General features: G+C 37.1%; 1 protein-coding gene across 6 annotated transcripts in view; it reads right to left on the reverse strand.

The window, feature by feature from the left end:
- Positions 1-495: 495 nt before the first annotated feature.
- The window catches only part of WNK3 (WNK lysine deficient protein kinase 3), a 157418-nt gene continuing 140224 nt past the window's right edge, over positions 496-17689 (reverse strand). For all 6 annotated transcript variants that reach the window (XM_059156945.1, XM_059156946.1, XM_059156944.1 and 3 more), the window contains 2 exons: positions 10368-10570; positions 496-5995 (listed from right to left, as the gene is read on the reverse strand). In XM_059156945.1, coding sequence (XP_059012928.1) covers positions 5666-5995; positions 10368-10570 — 533 coding nt within the window. In that variant the 3' untranslated portion in view covers positions 496-5665. The remainder of the gene's footprint in view (positions 5996-10367; positions 10571-17689) is intronic.

Genomic DNA, 17689 nt, shown 5'->3' on the forward strand with positions numbered 1-17689 from the left:
GGATTATTTTTCCAACAGTGTATCTGAGAGTTGTATGGCCTGGGGTTTTTCCCATGAGCTTGGGAGTCAGACAGAACTAGGTTTGGGTCCAGGCTTCACCATTTCCTAGTTGTGTTAACCATGCCAAACTCTTTAATCTCTCTGATCCATAAATTTTCACTGTAAGTTGAGATAGTAAGACTTAGCTTATAGGATTGTTTTTTGAATTAAAAATATCACAGGTAAAAGCCTAAATAACACAACAGGTACTTAGAAAAATCATAGTGAGTATTATAATTATAGCTCATTGATAAGAGTGGAGAACAGGTACAACTCAAAATTTGCTAGCGCTATATACATCAAGAGATAATCGATGGCTTGGTTAATTTGTTCAGCCAGCATAATCTATAGGACTAAATCTTTTAAATCTCCTAAAAATTACATTTGATAAATGAAGAACCAGTTTAAGCCAGGTGACTGCAGTGACTATGAAAGCATTTTAATAAGATACCATACTCATTTTATAACACAGCCTTTATTTTCTGTTTCAAAACAAAATTTCCAAGAAACAAAACAAAATACTTACAATGGCTGGGTACAAATGAAATAAAAATCACAGTTTCAAAGAACCAAAATCAGTTGACTGCTTAAAGGCAGATCACTTGGTTTACCAAAGGAAAAAAAAGGTTAATGTCAAGAAGGATTAAAATTAAATTTAACATTCTTTCTATATAATGCTACATTCCCCAATTAAGAAAGGAGAATTCGCATATACAACTAAATGTTAAGTGTAAAGAAGTGGCTGAAATTCTGCATACTTCATAGCAAATTATGCATGAAAGTTTATTAAATGCATAAACTTCCTGAGTGGCTCCCATGCTGCACTAGGTCTACATGCTTAATATTCATATCAAACAAGTTACAGCTTTAAGTGATTGAGCATGACAGACCTTGAACAACTGCACTTTCCGATCAGTCACTATTTCTGCTGAGGGTATGGTCTGGCCCACAAACCTCAATCTGAAATCTTAACTTATAGTGGAAAAGAAATGTAACTTAAAAAACAAAACAAAACAAACAAAAAAACAACGGGAAGGATGACAAAGCACGTATTTAGGAGTTTATTTTACACCGGCACATTTTTTTTTTTCTCAAGAGCCCAGTTTCTCTTTTCCCTTCTTGCTTGACTTTTAGCCTTTTTTTTTTTTTTAATTAAGAGAAAACCTTCCAGAATGGGAACTGTCGGTTTGTACACTCTTCCAACTATCTCACTTGAAAATAACTTCAGTGTCACCTAAGCACTATGCCAGGCCCCTTCCTATGTTGGCTATCAAGAACCCTGACCAATGTTTGTGTTCATCCTTCACATAAAAAGACTGTTTCCATGGTGAACTGAAAGCATTTGGCTCTGTCAAAATTTCATACTAATTTCAAAGGACTTTACCAAGTTTGAGTGTCACAATTTTATAGCCTGTATTGGTTTAAAAAAACAAAACTGATTATCAGAAATTACATTTATCAAATCAATGGCCTTTTCTACACAACAACCCCCCACCGGTTCATCTTCAAAACCAAAGGGGGATAAAAAAAAGTCCCCAATATACTATAGAATGAAAAAATGAACAATCTATTCTAGAAAATGGCCTGCACCCCACCTCAAATCTCAAGTTTCTCTAAACCAAACAGAAGATTAAATAACTGAATCCCAAATATATTTCAGGAATGTATTTGTGCATGAAGCCTGAAATACAGTATTTGCTAACATTAAATATGCTGTAGTGTTATACACAGTAACCATGTGAAACAAAGAACATGTGGCTTATAAACATTAGCTGAGTGTTCTGGAAAAAGAAAAAGAATGCATCATTTCATCCTTCAGTAAAGACAGCAAAGAAGAAAGTCAATGCCTCCAATAAACTTTAGAGATTGAATAAATAGTTACCACCAACTACAATTCAACTAAAAGCATACAGCCATTTTAAGGTAACAAAATACCACTGAAAATACCTAGCAGTATGCTAATATGCTGAATGACAGGCCACTGCTGTAGGATTGAGCAAATATGTCACTGTGATAGTTAAAGCAATTTCAACACATAGCCCTTTAGGCACACAGACAAGAAATGCACCTTTAGTAAAAGATGCAAAGTTGCAGGCACTGGACTGTCTAGATACTTTCTTACCATTTCTTTTAGGACTAACTCCTAAAACTAAATCCTACATTGCCACCAGCTGGATTTCTTTCTCTGCTCTCCTTCCCCAGATCCCAAAAGTTTATTCTGCAGAGGCACATGGCTCTCATCACTTAAACACAGATTGGTGGCAGAGTGGTGGTTCCTCTCATATCGAACTCATGCTTAGCACTGGGACTAGGAGGCAGGCCAGATTTATAACCTGAAAGAATACTGAGAATCAAGGCAAAAAAGCAAGTTTCACAGGCAGTGTTTACTTATGCACCCCTAAACAGCACTGAAAACGAGGTAGATAAACAAAAGTAATTGGACTGGGTTAAATCTGGGGTTCTAAAATGATACATCCCTTCATATTGTACATAACACTCCACACTCAATCCAAAAATCACAGCGGAAAAGTGCCTTTTAAACTTTCACAGATAATTTTGCTGTCAAACCATGAGAATTCATGCTTGATATAAAACTGGCAAGAAAAGGATGAAAAACAAAAGGGATATTTGTTATATTACAGCAAATTACCTTAAATAGAGATTCAAGACTGCTACAAATATACATAGAGTTATTTTCATTAGATTTACACCAATACTGGTTTCATAGTCTTATGGTGTTACACCCAACTTCACAAACATAGCAGCATGTACTTCATGATGAAATGCTCACATTGCCACATATGGAGATACAGTACTATTCATCAGACTTGTACTTTGAGAAGTAAACATAGAGGTTGGACATACAGACTATCCCCCAAATAAACTTTACAAGTAGGATGGTTTAGTACAACCTCTTTCTCCTACAAAAAGGAAAATGAAAAGGACAGTTTTGGGTAGAAGGCCCTTGTTATATAGTAGGCTCTTTGTTAAGTAAGAAGGGAATTTCTGAGCTTCACCTCAAGAGTTAACTGCTTTTGGGAAGGAAAATTACCTCAGCAAGGATGAAAACAGCACTATTATATGAGTTAGCAAAATTATGAAATAATGTAAAACCCCTACTTAGAAAACTAGCCAATATTTACAGTCAAAGTGACTATAATCTGAATCAAACATTTAATGAGAAAAAAAATAAAAACCCACAGTGATGTGAATAACACTGTTTTCATTTCTGCACAAACTCACTTTTTTTCTGTATTTTTAAACTTATACATGTTACATATACATAATGTATACATAACATATGTTAATCCAACTACTGCGGTCAGCATGGAGACAGCAGTATGCTATTCACTATCTTCAAACTTCAGAAGACTACTTTTCTTTCCAGCAAAAAATCTGAAAAGATTCTAAATATTACAAGGCACTGCAAAAGTCTGCAGGCAAATGAATGATGAATCATACCTAAAACAGAGGTGGTGGCAAAATGTGGGACATTTGATGTAGAGCAGCCATTAATAAATGTAATTGTGCATGTCATCCATGGAGGTTTTTTTCATCCTGGGATATACTGTTTAAAAGCATTACATGTAGAGAGGAAGGGATCTTAAAACCTGCAGGATTTTCACTTTATAGGTTGTAAGTCTTAATGTAATTACACAAAGCCAACTCTTATAATGAAACACGAGCAGTTTTAAAGAATTACGGATTTTAGGTGCATTGTTTTTGTACACATGGAAAACAATGCAATGCAAGTATTTGCATTACACTAATGTCCTAAAATCACTGCGACTTGCAAACCAATACTGTAGGAGAAATTTGAAGAATCTGTACAGAAGAGACTCACCCAAACCACAGTATGATTTATGAAAAGAAACTGTGGCTCTTATCAACAGCAATTCTGAAAATGCTGCCTTAGACACCCCAAAGGATAGTGACAAAATCTTTATGATGTTTAGTGTGATCCTCAGGGAAGCAATACCAGACACACTTTTTTGAAAAGGGGTACTGAATGTCACAAAGTAGACTATGCAAAAAAAAAAAAAAAAAAGTATACCTATTGAGTTTTCCTCATTACCTGGCAAGCTCATGGGGTAAAAATTTTAGAGGAACATGGGGGAAAATCTGTTCAAAGAAATGTTGGGTGGTAATATGGAATGGTTACCAGTCGATAGAATTCATTATCAGGTAATTGTATGGTAGAAATGACCCTGAAATTTTCAGAGTAAAAAGTATTTCAAACATGTGGATGTGATAGTTGATTAATACCATTTAAGAATTCTATTTGGGTTTCACAGACTGAGCATTAGGTAACTCTGTGACCAGCCTTTTAGGATTATTATAGTTAGCCTCCTTGAAAAGCAAAAAGTGTATATTTTGACATTGTCTCACCTCCTTCTAAAACTGGATAAAACCCAGTAAAGTGCAACTTGACAGTGATCTCTCTCAGATTCTAAAAAGAGGCTGCCAAAATCATGTAAGATCTAAAATCATCTAGGATGCTATATATACTAACAAGAAATTATAACAACTAAAAAAATGGCAATCCCCCCCTCAAAAAAAAAGCTAAGGGCAACTTAAATAGTGTCCTTTGAGGGTCTACCTTTTCACTGCAGGACAGTGTATACCCCACACCTTAGAACCCTGTAAAGCCAGTGTTTCATGTTTAAGTCTCAAAACCTACAACCTACTGTGTCAAGTACATTTTACTTCAGAACAATGGATCAATAGAGGTGTAACTTGAATCCTCTTTGTTCGGAATACCAAGATTCCCCCAAAATGAGATTCATATCAGCTGCAATATATCCCTTACAAAAGAATGCAAGCCAAACCAGTGCCTCTCAGATGCTCAAAAACAATGTAGTGTGCACATGAGAAACAAGGAGATAGCTGCTTTGAATTACTATTGAAATCCTAAAGCAGCTACAGTATCTGCAGAATCAAGGAACTGTTACAGTTCTGTTTTTTCCTTTCTCTCCGCCTCACCTAAAACAAGGCTTCACTCCTCCTGCTGTGACGACGGGAAGAAAATCACATTAAAAAGGGCTCATGGTCTATATTGGTTGACAAAGTTATTCTAATTTCATATACCAAAACGTTTCCTGCAGCAAGTTACCCTGCCTTCTGGGAAAGGTAAACCTAAGATAAACATGTGAAGAATCCCATAAAACTCCAGCTGTTCGAGGGTCTCACTTCGTCCACATTTGGGGAATATCAATTTAAATAGTTTTTATACATTTTAAAGTATCATCCAGCTGCAGATAGCAGCAGTAAAAAATGGGGGCTTTTCAGCAATTCATGGAAAGTGTCTTGGAAATGGTAATGCTCAAGCTGAGCTTATTAAAGCATTCTGAACGGTATTTTTAAAAAATCAAGTATCAAAGAGGATAGGATCTGAAGTGAAAAAACATTTCTGTGTGCAGTGCTCTATGTACAAACTGCACAGTTCTACAGAATGATGAGCTATATAAAATACCATAATGGAACAACAACAACAAAAATTCAGGGAAAAGTAAACTTAAATGAGGGAAAATATGGCAGAACCAAGAAGAAGAACGTTTAGTATCTTAGGTGTCCTGAAAATAATTCTGAAAAAAAAAATCTCCCTTTTGTTCCTCTCTACTCTGATTCATTTGGGACCAGGAGGGATTGCAGATGGATTCTGCACTGATGAAGCTGGAAATGCCTGTAAATTCATTCCCGGCTGGAATGGTCCCCCAGATTGAGTAGGAATTACTACAGACTGTTGCGGTGTTCCTGAAATTCCTACCCACTGTACTGGGTACCCTGGCCCCCCCACAGCATTATATTGACAAACATGGGGCATTCCATATGATGATAATGGCCCAGGAAATGAAGGGAGTGGGAGTCCTTGTGGCAAGGAGGTTGGGACAGCTCCACGGATTTGGGACAGAGAAGAAATCCATGTTGGTGTGTAGCCCATAGTAGATGGAGTATTCTAACAAAAACAAAAATAAAAACAAAAGATCAGTTCATTTGGTCGATGCTTTTACCCATCTATATTCCTTCCTATTCCTTCTGGCTTACTATTTCTATTATTACTATAAGAGGCTACCACTTTTGGAGCACCTTTCTGTGTGCCAAGCATTGTTGCATACCTTATTTATTTCCTCTTCATTACTGCCTTTTAAGGGAGGCATTTTTGGATAAAGAAACTGAAGCTCAAAACTGATGACACCCAATATCACTAAGCAACTTGACAGTGAGGTGAGGATTTGAATAGAGTTCCAGCTAACTCCAAGGACCCTGCTAAATCTCTGTTCACAGTTTAATACTGTCCATTTCTTTATGGTAGCAGTACTCTTCTTTTTTTTTTTTTTTAAAGATTTTATTTATTTATTTATTTATTTATTTGACAGAGAAATCACAAGTAGATGGAGAGGCAGACAGAGAGAGACAGAGGGAAGCAGGCTCCCCGCTGAGCAGAGAGCCCGATGCGGGACTGGATCCCAGCACCCTGAGATCATGACCTGAGCCGAAGGCAGCGGCTTAAACCAGTGAGCCACCCAGGCGCCCCTACTCTTCTATTTTTATTTCCTTCTGCTAGCCCCATGAATTTTTTTCATTCAGCACCACAGACCAGCTTAATAGGTAATTCTTTGGACACAGACGAGCATGATATAGTGTGGCACAGGGGAAGAGTCTAGTATATACATTAGGTGCTCAACAAATGTCACTGCCCTACCCACTTCTCATTGCCTTAAAGTCTAAAATTCCCATTGCATTTTTGGAAGTTTAAACTCAAGACAATTATGTTTTTGGCAGTACTGTGAAAATATATTCCTGCCTGACTCTCCTTATCATGTCCTATTGTGATTACACACATCTATCAAGATTACTGAAATTTGGGGTGCCTGGGTGGCTCAGTGGGTTAAGGCCTCTGCCTTCGGCTCAGGTCATGATCCCAGGGTCCTGGGATCAAGTCCCACATCGGGCTCTCTGCTCCAAGGGGAGTCTGCTTCCTCCTCTCTCTGTCTGCCTCTCTTCCTACTACTTGTGATCTCTGTCTGTCAAATAAATAAATAAAATCTTTAAAAAAAAAAAAAAAAAAAAAGATTACTGAAATTTTAGGCACACAGTAATAGTAAGTCAAACGGAAGTAAATAATTCTCACTTAAAGTAGAGTTTGGTATCAGTCCCAAATGCTTAGTTCTTTTAAGCTGACTAGTCAAGCTAAAAGCCTTTCAAATAAACGTTGAAAGTAAAAGCTTTTGCTTGACTCAATAATGAATGACTGTATCTCATGTGGTGAAAAAACACATTTATTTCAAGTTCAGTTATCTCTTCCTCATATCAGTGTTTTAGTTCCATTAAAGTAAAATTTAATACCTCTGATTCAAAAGGGCACATATAGTATGACTGCATTTTTATGAAGTCATTTCCATGTATACATATACAGACATAGAAAGATATATGAAATGGTGTTTATAGTTAGTGACAATTATTTAGAGGTAGTGGGATTTGAAGGTGGTATTTTAAGATTTGTACTTTTCTGCACTTATTAAATTCTACAATGAACATTATTTTACAAACAATAATGTGATTTTTATTTTAAAAAAAGACAATTGGAGATGGTTTCTTATACTTAACCTTCTGCATATTTCAAAGGAATTTGAGATTCAAATGACCTCTAGTCTTTCCTCTACCAAAACACACTGCCTACGCATGTTCCACATCTTGTGAATGGTACACTGGAATGATAGCCAGTAATGGCAGCCAGAAACCTAGTCTTGACCACTTCCCTCTTGATGTACATCCATTCCATCACTAAATCTTGTCCCTTTTTTCTCCTTAAAGTAGGCTCCATGCCCAGTGTGGAACCCAATACGGGTCTTGAACTCACGACTCTGAGATCAACACCTGAGCTGAGATCAAGAGCTGGACACTTAACTGACTGAGCTACCCAGGCATCTCCATTTTATCCCTTAAACATTTCTTGGAATCTGTTCAATTTTATCTCAGCTTCTCTTTATATAGACTACTGTGACTAACTCTCAATTCATCTATCAACTTCTACCCTCCCCCTCCCCCATAATCCTTTCTTCTTGCTTCAAGTCAGAGTAATATTTTTGAAAAGCAAATTTGATGTTAACCCTAGGGCTTCAACGGCTAACAACTTTTTTTTCCCTCCTGCTACCCCTCTTTCTTAAAATAAAGACAAAGTTCCTTATCATCACCACTTTTAAGACCCTCCCGGCCTCCATAGATTGACCGCATACCAACTCCTGTCTGCTCTCTTCACTTCAGCCAAACTAGCTTATTTTCAGTCCCCTCATGATCCCTTTACCCATACATGACTTTTGCATAAGCTGTTCTTTCTGCTTGGAATCACATTCCCTCTCCTTTTCACCTACTTAACACCTACTCATTCCTCAGATCTCTATTCAATCAGCACTTTTTTGGTGAAATTTGACTTCCCTTCACTAGATCAAATCTCTTACCTATGATATCTTAGTTTTTCCTTTGTAGTCCATATTATAGCTATAATTTTATATTTATATGTTTGTTCATGTTGAACTGTCCCACCAGAGTGTAGTTCCAAGAGATAGGGCACATACTTGTTTTTGTTCATCAAACCTAGTGTCTAGGACGGGGCTTGGCACATAGTAAAGGGCCTAATATAATTGTGACAAATTTTCTTATTTTTCAATTTTTCTAAGCTCAGTAACAAGCAAGAACATCAGGTTATGAGATGAGTTTTCCACAAAAAGATGTAATCAAGTTAACTCAAAATACAAAAGTAGTTACTACCTTGTGCTAGTTACTCTATAGGTGTTACCTCATTTAATCCTCACAGCAATCTTCTAAGGTAGGTATTAACTGTTTAAAGACCTTAATTACTTTTGTTCATACTCCATTTTCTACTCATTTTCCCTCCAAAATCCCCCATTATGCTGCAAAAAACCATCCCCCTACTAGTCAACAAAAGTCTCCATTCACAGAGTACTCAGAGGCTCTCTCACTGGCAACACCAATGCATTTATGCCTTGAAATTTGCCTCTAAAGACTTCCAGTGTTTACAATGGTAATATTATCTGTGTATAAATCAGTGCCAGGAGTAAGATAAATACAGAGTCCCCAAGAAATATACTGCTTACTATTTTGGGAAATCTAGGCTTTTGAAATTTTTATTCAACATTAACACTAACTGTATTTTCAGCCTCTTTACCAAACACATGCAATGACTACAAATATACACATACATGTACACAAATATGACAGAAAAACAGACACACAAATATATCTCTTTCAATTATGAGGGTTCAGATTCTAAGCCCTGATTCACATTTTAGTAGATTTACTCATCATGAAAAAGTGATACTTTACAAAACTCAAACACAGAGAAGTACAAAGTAAAATAAGGCCCAAATTCCACCATCCTACATATTGTTAATAGCTCTTCCTATTTCTATGTGTATATACATATATCTAATGTCCATAATTTTAAACAAATACTGTATATACTATTCTCTAAGCCTACCTTCTTCCCATTCCAGATGCACTGAGGACATCTTTCCATATCTCAAATGCATGTACATCTGACTAAAGCCATATGCAATTAACTAGGCATCTCATCCCATGAATTTAAGATGCCTTTCATTATATTCTAGCTTAAAGAGCTTTAAAATTATTTTGAAAAATGAACAACTAAGATCACTCAGTAGTTCTAAGAATACTGACATACAACATATGATAGCTTTTCCTCAAAACCAAACTCTTCTTGCACCACAGGACTGAATTAACCATCACTCTAGATGCTTTCTTTTTGATACTTGATGGTTAGATTTTTGGGTATAAAAGTCTAAAACAAGGGACAGCAACCTATAGCCTGCCACCTGTTTTTGAAAGTCAAATTTTCATGGAATAAAGCCACATGCATTCACTTATGCTTTGTCTATGGCTGCTTTTGCCCTCCAACAGAGTTGACTAGTTGCAACCACATGACTTGCAAGTATTTAATAACTGGCCCCTTCTCAGGAAAAGGTTGCTGACCCCTGGTCTAAAAGATAATCTGCTCAAGGATATACTGAATCTAGATAAGGATAAAAGTCTCTATGTTGTCAAATCACACCATTCTCTCATAGTGACTAAGTGAATCAATTTTTACGGTTTTATTCTTTTCTTTTTTTTTTTTTTTAAGTAAGGTCCATGCCCAGTGTGGAGCCTAACATGGGGCCTGAACTCACAACTGCAAGATCAGATCAGGACCTGAGCTGAAATCAAGAGTCAGACCCTTAACTGACTGGGCCACCAAGGAGCCCCTGGTTTTAGTTCTCATAAATAAAGAGGAACATGTAAAAACAACTTACCTCGTATACTTTGTTCCAGTTGTCTGACTCTAGTTTGTGTTGACTCTGTTTGAGTTGGTTTAAACTTGGCTTAATAAGAGAATTTCCTACTGTTTCCTTTGTCCAGTCATCCACCAGTTTATGTAAGTCATCTGTGAACATCCCTTTTTTACTAGCTGGAGATTGCTGGCATGATGCTACATTACTTTCCACACACAATGGATCTAGAAGAAAAAACAGTAAAACCATAAAAATGGAATTAGAAGTGATAAATACTGTTCTTTGGCCAACAGTGCAGTTGACAGAACCCCACATATGGGGTACAGATAGGGTAACCAGATATTTGAGTTTATCTGAGACAGTCCTAAACCAAAAGCTGTTGCCCTGGAGTAATTATTAACAGTATACCTTTAACTCTCAAAAGTTTTCTCTTGTTGGATGGCAAATTATATGGTCACCTTGGTATAAGTCAAATAAGGTATAAGTTATAAGTCAAATATAATATTTCTATTCTTTCTAAAAACATTAGTGCCAATTATAATCTTTACATTGGTTTCTTCAGATACTCAGAAGTTTTAAAAAACAATCATAGAATGTTAAAATTTAAAAGAATCTTAGAAGTCTAATCCAAACCACTTGTTTTATAATGGACAAATGAGCCACAGAAAAAGAAAGGCATGCCTGAGTTCTTGCAATTCTTGCAATTAGTCATCAGCTGACTCAGACTTGGAATGCTCAAGTGTAGACGAGGATGCTCTCTCTTTTCAGTATACCATACTGACTTTAAACAAGTATCAGAAAACTAGAATCTCATTTAACTTTTTAACCAATATTTTTGTTTGTTAATGATAAACAAATGGCAGAAACAAGAATACAGATGGTATATGAACCTCATGAGTTGTAGAGCATAAGATGTCCAAATAAATGAAACAAATCAATTACAGAAGTTGTCCAAATAAATGAAGCAAATCAATTATAGAAGTCTCTGTTAGCAAAAAATTCCCTAATCTGAACATCACACTAAATCTTTCAATTATTCAGTACTATTACACATTTGCTAAATCATTGTCATAGAAAAAATTCATAAAGTTCCAATTCCTCTGATTTATAAGCCAAAACTTACGGAGTGGATTTAAAATAAATTTTAGGGGGTGCCTGGGTGGCTCAGTGGATTAAGCCACTGCCTTCGGCTCAGGTCATGATCCCAGGGTCCTGGGATCGAGTCCCGCATCGGGCTCTCTGCTCAGCAGGGAGCCTGCTTCCCCCCTCTCTCTCTGCCTGCCTCTCTGCCTGCATGTGATCTCTCTCTGTAAATAAATAAAATCTTTAAAAAATAAAATAAAATAAATTTTAGGAAATGCAGTTGTGAAATATAAGCACAATAACATTTTTAGGAACTTTATTAAACAAGAACATGAACATTTCTTGTACATTTCTTATGGTACTTTTTTAATTGTGAAAAATACGGAAATTGCTGAAGATGATGCAAGAAGCCTCCATATTAACATTTTCAAAGTAATTTTCTTTATCATTTTTGAAACTTCTAACAGGCCTGTGATATAGGCTCAACAAGTATTCTACTTTTTGCATGAGAAGAATGGGATCCAGAAACTGAGGTTATATGCTGGGGTTAGAACCCAGGTATCCTGACAGATCAGTGTGCTTTCCATTGTACCATACCAACCCACAGAATACACTGGGAAATGAATGGGGAACTTGCTTCAAACGGAGGAACATGATGATATGAATGAGTGCTTATACAAAGTCTGTGATTCTCTGTATTACTGAAAGCTTAGATTCAAGGGGATTAAATATTAAATAAAAACATTAATGAAAATTGTTTAAGAAGAGTTTAATGAATTAATTGGACCATCTTCACATATACAAAAGAGTTTTTTTTTTAAGATTTTATTTATCTATTTGACAGAGAGAGAAATCACAAGTAGGCAGAGAGGCAGGCAGAGAGAGAGGGAAACAGACTCCCTGAGTGAGCAGAGAGCCCGATGTGGGGCTCGATCCCAGGACCCTGAGATCATGACCTGAGCCGAAGGCAGAGGCCTAACCCACTAAGCCACCCAGGCGCCCCCAGATATACAAAAGAGTTTTATAAAAATCATGCATAACAAATAGCATGGAAGACAAGGGGAGATGGAGAGGAGAAGGGAGTTGAGGGAAATTGGAAGGGGAGGTGAACCATGAAAGACTATGGACTCTGAAAAAACAATCTGAGGGTTTTGAAGGGGCAGGGGGTGGGAGGTTGGGGGAACCAGGTGGTGGGTATTGGAGAGGGTACGGATTGCATGGAGCACTGGGTGTGGTGCAAAAATAATGAATACTGTTAGGCTGAAAAAATAAAAATTTTTTTAAAAAATCATGTATACTACCTTTTGGGCAACCATGAGATACCAAAATGACATACAAATTTTGATGGAATTCCCTCCTTTTCTAACACTTAAAACCCAAAGAAAACAAGTCAGCCTATAATAAAAACATTTTTTTCCTGTTATCCCTCTGCACATTCATCTAATTCTCTGTCAATTCCAGTAATGGAACAAATAGCAGAACAAAATGGGTAAGACTCTGGAGCTGAAGCTTTTTAATAGTGTCTTCTTACCCTGGAAAAATGTCAGCAGGTAGGAGTAAAATGGAGACAACTGCCAGAACCATATACACATTAGTGCCAACGTTTGTGTCTACCCAGCTTCTCCTAAGGAGTATTTCTGTGCTCATTCCCCTTACTTTCTAAAAAAACAAATGTGTTGCATAGAGCTAAGTCTGAATGTCATTCATTTAAGAACATTTCTGCACTAAGGGAAAGTGATGGAACAAGTGATTTCGAACCCTCAAGTGATGGTAATGATGGCTGGTGCACTAGTGGCACAACAGTCAGCAAGTGCTAAGAAATGATTAACAAACCAAACAGGTATTGAAATGAAACAGAACTTAGAGCAAGACTCCTAAGTAGGCAACAGAAAGATATGCACACACATACCTTCCAGAAGTTATCAAGAACAATGTGCTATATGAGAAGAAAAAAATGTTATTTGAACATTATCTGGTGCCTATACTTTACACACAGAAAGGACAATTACTTATTGATTTCATTTAAGAGTTATTCATATACTATAAAAGACCACTTAAAGTTCACGAACTAGAAAATACCTACATGAAAAGAAGTACTATACAAATGTTTTTAACAGTTCTAAAAAAATGTCAACATTACTTATAACATTACTTAAAACTTCAAAGATGCTCTTTAATATTCATTTCTTACTAATGAAATGAATAAAACCAGAGTATGGTCCTTGTTGCTCTTTTTTGTTTTTTTCCCCAAGGTGATGCCCACATTCAGATCATTTTAGTAACCACTCAATTGCAAATTTTCCCATCTCTTATCTCAAACTTTTACCCCTCTTCAATCCAATTTCAGAACCCAAATGTGTTTTTCCACTAGGACATCAGTAAATTGTTCAATTCAGTACAATTCAGTTAGAATGAAACCTAACATGGTCTTGGCATAACAGTTCACCTAAATGTCATATTTCTATGATAACTTTCATATTTTCTCCAAACTACTCAGACTCCAAACATTTGGATCTCACCAAAAACATAGAAATATCCAGTCATCACCACATCATGGCAATTCATCCTACACAATATCTTTCACCTATTTTCACTTTCACAATTCTCTAAGCTCTTAATCATCTCATACATGGAATGCTATGATTACAATGTTCTAAATGAACTGCCTCCCTAGCTCTAGTAAATACATTCTTCACACTGCCACCAGATTAGTATCAGTTAAATGCTGTTTTCAGCATTTCACTCTTCTCTTCAAACGCCCCCTCCACTTCAGGAGTTTCTTAGTACTAACAACAGTGGGTTTTTAACTTGTTTAGGTGGCAAAGTGATTGGTAGTAGTCATGGTTATCTCTGCAGAACAGATATTTATTATCCCTAAACAGACATGCTATCTCAGTTATTAAGCTTAAATATATAATTATGTGTTAGATCAGATACATTATCTTACACCAAACTGTAGCAAAGACAAGCTATGGCAGTTGCCACAAGTTTTTTTGAAGTACGTAAGAAAAACCATCTAATTCTAACATAAACACTCCATTTCACCCAACTGTTATGTTCTCTTTCTTGGAGATAAATCTTGCATTTTAACATCTGCATGCTTATACCATGCAATTCTATCTGTAGAAAATACTCTTCCCACAGCACTTCACCAATTGTAATCCTGTCCATTAATCCTTCAAGATCAACTCAAATACTACATCCTGTATGTAGCAGTCTCAGACCATTATCACCCTCTATAAGCTTTCACTGCCTTCTCTCAACCCACTGCAGACATAATTTCTGGTATTGGGAGGCAATGCACAGTAACAGTAAAGAACCAAGTCTTTGGGATTAAACAGATTTGGATTCCCTCGCTTATGAACTGAGGGCCTAGGAAAGTTGTTTGACCTCACCAACTTTAGTCTTCTTACCCATAAGAGACAGACACAATAATGTCTACCTACCTTAGAGTTATTTTGAGGATTGTAATTATGTAATGCAATTATGTTTCAGGGTCCTGAAGACCACTCACAGATTGAATGATTCAATCAAAGTTGTAAGGACTCAACATATAGCTGTATTCACAGTTAAGTTTATTATAGCAAAAAAGATGCATGATAGGATCAGCAAGGGAAAAAGAAACAGGAATCTAGAGAAATTTATGCACAGGATTCCTTATACTCTCTTCCTATTATGAGGGGCACACTTGAGCATACTTCTTTCTCTCAGCCATGAAAAATGCAGTACACCAAAGACATGAAAACTGAACTAAGACAACTACCGAAGACTGAGACTGACCACTGGGAGACCCACATGTGGGAAAGATCCAAAGAGTACCACAGAGGCAATGCAACTGAGCTGGAACAATGGACCAAAGAAGACAGGCTAGAAACCACAAGGTAAAAATAACTGGGTCAGTCGTGCCTGGGTGGCTCAGTTGGTTTGGCAGCCAACAATTGGTTTTGACTCAGGTCATGATCTCATGGGTTGTGGGATTGAGCCCGCAAAGGGCTCCACACTCAGCAGGGAGTCTGAGATTATCTCCCTCTGCTCCTCTCTCCACTCACGTGCACATGTGCACACGCACACTCTCTTTCAACTAAATGGATACATCTTTAAAAAAAAAACTGGGTCAATTACTTCCTACCTAAAAAAATTAACATTATAGAAAGAATTATTTTTTTAAGATTTTATTTATTTATTTGAGGAAGAGCGAAAGACTGAGAGAGAGAGAGAGAGACAGCACACGCATCAATGGGGCGGAGAGAGAGAGGGAGAAGCCAGCTAGTTTATTCTCTAGTAAAAGGAATTAGGATTCCTTTTGGAAACGGTGGTTCCTAAGACTGGGCCAGGAAATATACAAAATTAGCCTAGAGCATCTTCTGGTGCTAGTAAGTAAAGAAGAGTTCAAAAACAAAACCATACAAAATAGCTGACTGGTACTCCTCAAAAATTTCAGGGTCATCAAAAACAAGGAAGTTCTGAGAAACTGTTAGAGCCAAGAAAAGCTTAAGGAGACATGAACACTTAATAATGTGGTATCCTAGAAGGGATCCTGGGACAGAAAATAAAAGATAAGTAAATACTAAGGAAATCAGAGTAAAATATGAACTTTGGTTAATGTATCAAGATTGGGTTATTAGTTGTGACAAATATACCATACTAATGTAGGATGTTAATAATTGGGAAAACTGGGGCTCCTGGGTGGCTCAGTGGGTTAAAGCCTCTGCCTTCAGCTCAGGTCATGATCCCAGGCTCCTGGGATCAAGCCCTGCATCGGGCTCTCGGCTTAGCAGGGAGCCTGGTCCTCATCTCTGCCTGCCTCTCTGCCTACTTGTGATCTCTGTCTGTCAAATAAATAAAATAAAATCGTAAAAAAAAAAGAGTACCATCCCAAGGGGCGCCTGGTGGCTCAGTCAGTTAAGCATCTGCCGTGTCTGCTTTGGCTCAGGTCAGTATCCCTAGGGATGAGTTCTGCATCAGGCCCCCTGCTCAGCAGGGCATCTGCTTCTCCCTCTCACTCACTCAAATAAATAAAATCTTTTAAAAAGCACCATCCCCTGAGTCAATATTGTGTCTAAACTTAAAACCTTAAAAAAAAAATACCTCCATTCTTAGAGTGTGGTGGATATTTGGTTTCACTTGGAGCTCAGGTCATCCCAGGCAGGCTGGGTATAAGAAGTGGGGGAGGGTTAGGAACTACCTCTAGGGCATTACTGAAACAATAGGAAAGTGCTGCCAACAACTTGGATGCATAAAGCTGTGATTTAGTTGGGGCACACAAGAGCCTGGCCTAGAATTAAAAAGGAATTCTAGGACAATTAGATGACCAGAGGAAACTTTCAAAATCTTTGACATATTCCTGGGAATATAAATGTCTGGCATGCCAGGAAAGACCTGAGAAAGGAGAAAGTACCAATCATTCCATTCTGGCTGAAGTTCAGTTCCTGAGAAAGCAGGAAATAAATTCAAAGGTTGTCTTATAAAGTGAAGCTTGAAAGTGTGCCTTCCCTCAGAGATCCCCTTGGCAAAAACACACAGATGAAGCACTTAATTAAATCTGAAAAATCATTGGCTCACCACTAAATATACTGGCCCAGGTGTGAACATCAGCATGCCAGACTTAAAAATAAAAACATTTTTAGAGTTGCAAAGAACTGAATGGTCATACACTGCAGGGAATACAGAGTTATTCTGGAAAATCAGTAAACAAACATCAGTAAGAAAATACCATAATAATGATAAACAAACAAAATACAACAACAGACCTTGGTGGGGAAGAAGGTGGGAGAATCTGATACCAGAGCTGTTACAATGTATTATTTATAATGTCCAATTTTTATCACAAAATAAGGTACATGCAAAAAATAGAAAAGAATTCTGCCTATACAGAAAAAAGTCAACAAAAACATCCCAAAAGGGGTCTAGATTTTGGTATTAGTAGACAAAACCTGTAGTCAAATTTAAGGAAACTATGCCTAAAATTTTAAAGATTTTTTAAAAAAAAAATTCTGGAGTTTAAAAGTACAATAACTGAAATAAAAAAATTCACTACCGTGGATCAACAACAGATATTGATGAAAGACAGCTGGAAGGCAAGCAGGTAGGGACAAGGGGCCCTCTGCCCTAAGAGGAAACCACCCTTAAAATGATTTTACACCACCCTGGAAGGAGCCTGCCACCCTCTCCCATGTGACAAAAACCTGATTGGATGACAGATGCAGGGAGGATTAATCAGATTAAAACAGCCCACCAACCAGCCCATAAAACACCCTTGA

Source organism: Mustela lutreola, chromosome X (assembly GCF_030435805.1).
Source record: "Mustela lutreola isolate mMusLut2 chromosome X, mMusLut2.pri, whole genome shotgun sequence".
NCBI classification, from domain to species: Eukaryota; Metazoa; Chordata; class Mammalia; order Carnivora; family Mustelidae; genus Mustela; species Mustela lutreola.